Raw genomic sequence first — 3,167 nt, 5'->3', positions numbered from 1 at the left:
TGTTATTGATAGCAGAATAACCATGTTTATTGTCAGATTAAAGAGATGTTAGTCAGCACTTATTAATAGTTTAGACACCAAAGAATGTGAATAAAAGCCAACTTACGTTTTATTGTTAAACCCCTTTAGATGTTTTATTAAGATAAAACATACTTTATTATGCGTTTTTAAGTAGTTAACTATGCATTAAGCAGCTATCAGATGTAATGCAAGAAAATTTTTTTATTAAGGTTAATATATTTTTCATTATGACCTTTTTCAAAGATGTTTTAAAAAAAAAAAAAAAAACATTACCAGAAATGCAGCACGTGCTCCAGCCTGGATTTAAACCTGTGCCACGAGGATTCATCCTGGGTACGTGGGAAATGCTGACCAGCAGGTGTGTTTGGACTCTAAGGACCTTATTACCTATTAGCTACCACTAATTAGAAGGACCTTAATAAAAAGTGTTGCCAAGGGTTTTGTCGGGCTCTAATTATAATTTTTTGTGCTAATAGGTGAAAGAACATAAACAGGATTTTTTTTTTTCCTTTCCTACCGTGTTTTGCTGTCTTTGCAGAATCATTCTCTGTTGTCTCAGATGGCATTTTCCTTTAAGTCACAAAAGATTCACTCAGCAACAGTGGTGGCATAAGCCTTATTTATGGCCATGTGTTTTGTGCAGCAGCAGTTTATTTCAGTTAATAGTACTTATAAAAACAATCTGAGCAAACTCCAAATCATTTCCTGTCTGGTCTGTTTATGTGTTTGCACCTGCGTCCGCTCACATACCCACGAGTCCGTATTATTGTGCTTCCAGTCAGTTACATAAAGGTCTTATTGTTTGTTGGTAACTCTTGGGCAGGTTTGAACATAGAAGCCAGATTACGGCAAGGATTTCTACCCAACAGGATTACCTCTAGATTTAAGCACCTTATTTAGTTCCAAGCAATGAAAATTAGCCATAAGCTCGTCTGCGGGGTGTGTATATAAAGGCCGCCTCACACTCAGAAAGCCAATCTGGTCGATCACCACAGACGGTAGTAGAATCTCAATCACGGTTGCTTCTGTGAACCAAAACAGGTAAGAGAGGCTGAAATTTGACTCATTTTAAGATACTTTACCATCTCGATACATGTTTGGAGAATACAATTAATTTAGTGCTGAAACAATAAGTTTGGTGGAGAATGGAAACTCTCTGCTCTGTCAGCTGTAACTGTAGAAATAAGGACTTGATAATCATGTGATGTTGCAGTTTAAAGATGTACTTTTGTAAGTCTCTATAGAAATTTTGACACACAGATAAATTATTTAGACTGTGTTGTGTTGCTCCAGCACAGGTATTATATATTGTTGATGGCATATACAAAGAGATCAGGAGTTGTTGGATTATTTCCTGCTGTGTCAAGTATTGATACATGTATATTTACATGTTCTAGCCCTAATATAACTTGTATGCATGTTCATTTCAGAATGGGATCCTCTAAGCTGGCCCTGCTGCTGGTCTTCGTGGCCTGTGTAGAACGCTGTCTGTCCGCCTCCTGTGTCGTCGACAGCTTCAATGTCAAAGAGGACTTTGACCCCAAGAGGGTGAGGGATTTGAAACACACAAACAAGCATGCATTTTGTTGAAAACAAAGAAAAAAAAAAACAGTAAAATAACTTCCGACTCTATGCTTTTCATTGCAGTATGCAGGAAAGTGGTACGCGCTGCAGAAGAAAGACCCAGAGGGCCTGTTCCTGCAGGACAACATCTCAGCTGAGTACACCATCGATGATGACGGCTCCATGACTGCCTCCTCCAAGGGTCGTGTCACTCTGTTCGGGTGAGTCAGAAGGCCAACAAGGGCATTTTTTTGCTCTTAGGGATGATAGACTTATTTATCACAGGGTCAATTTGGTCACAAAGACCTTCTTCACTCTCGAGGGCAGCTCAGATATTCTCAGTTGAAAGACGTGCTCAGGCTCTGCTCGTGGTCCACCTGCAGATTTAAGACAGAAACAGGTGTAAACACATTCTGAACAGCATTAGCTACAAGCCGGGTTTTCCCTGGATTATGAAGGATTAGGATGAGGTGTTTTTTTCACACAGGAATAGGGGCTTGAATTCACTTTCACAAGCATTTTAAAAGTTCCTGCAATTGCAAGAATGAACAATATTAGCCAAAAGATTCACGACTTGTGTCTCATTTTTCACGTTGATGCTTTGTGTTGTTGCAGCTTCTGGGTTGTGTGTGCTGACATGGCTGCCCAGTACTCCGTCCCCGACCCCACCACCCCCGGCAAGATGTTCATGAACTACCAGGGACTGGCCAGCTACCTGTCCAGTGGAGGTCAGTCATGCACACATACCGTACCCACCTCACACATATCACCTCCTTCCTCCTCACACAGGCTAACATCTTAGTTTTTTTTTTGTCTAACCAGGCGACAACTATTGGGTGATCGACACCGACTATGACAACTACGCCATCACCTACGCCTGCCGCACCCTGAAGGAGGACGGCAGCTGCGAGGACGGCTACGCCCTCATCTTCTCCAGGAACCCCCGTGGCCTGCCACCAGCCATCCAGCGCGTCGTCCGTCAGAAGCAGGAGGACATCTGCATGGCCGGAGAGTTCCAGCCCGTCCTGCAGTCCGGAGCCTGCTAAAGAGAAAGAGGGAGTGAAGAGAGCTGAGAGGGAGAGGACAGAAAGTGTGCGTGTGAGGGTGATGATGTGCAGAATGAATGGATGAATGCAAAGAGTTAAAAAAAAAAAAAAAGACTGAGAAGAGGAAAAACATTAGATGACAGAGAAACCTTTGTCCATCCATTGTTTGTGCAATGAAAATGTCCCTGTTCCTGTGGCGTTTAAGAGAATGAAAGATAAAATAAAACATATTTTTCTAAACAAATATCCCTGGAATTGTGTCTCTTTTGTCCCACGTGTATTCGACTCATTTACACAAATCACTTAGTAGTCAGAAAATAAAAGGTAAAGCCCTTTTGAAGCATAACAACACACAAACTCCAGCAGCTCAGGCATGAGAACGTGTTGCACTTTGGTCATGTGAGGTGCTGTGATCCCTGCTGAGCTCAGGAGAATGCAGCCAAACCCGACACAGTACGCACTGAGCAGTAATGGGCTTACTGGTGGTCTGATGTTCAGAGACTGTAGTCCTATTATACTAACTCACTAAGCATGCTC

General features: G+C 42.2%; 1 protein-coding gene across 1 annotated transcript; it reads left to right on the top strand.

Moving 5' to 3' along the window:
• Positions 1-925: 925 nt before the first annotated feature.
• On the top strand, positions 926-2,760 carry rbp4l (retinol binding protein 4, like). Its single transcript, XM_030434790.1, has 5 exons — positions 926-1,062; positions 1,452-1,569; positions 1,669-1,805; positions 2,200-2,312; positions 2,407-2,760. Exons 2-5 carry the CDS (start codon positions 1,453-1,455, stop codon positions 2,628-2,630), a joined length of 591 nt encoding a protein of 196 aa, XP_030290650.1. The 5' UTR covers positions 926-1,062; position 1,452; the 3' UTR covers positions 2,631-2,760.
• The last annotated feature ends 407 nt before the right edge of the window (positions 2,761-3,167 follow it).

This window comes from Sparus aurata, chromosome 12 (genome assembly GCF_900880675.1).
Source record: "Sparus aurata chromosome 12, fSpaAur1.1, whole genome shotgun sequence".
NCBI lineage: Eukaryota > Metazoa > Chordata > Actinopteri > Spariformes > Sparidae > Sparus > Sparus aurata.
This window is presented reverse-complemented; position numbering and strand designations above follow the sequence as displayed.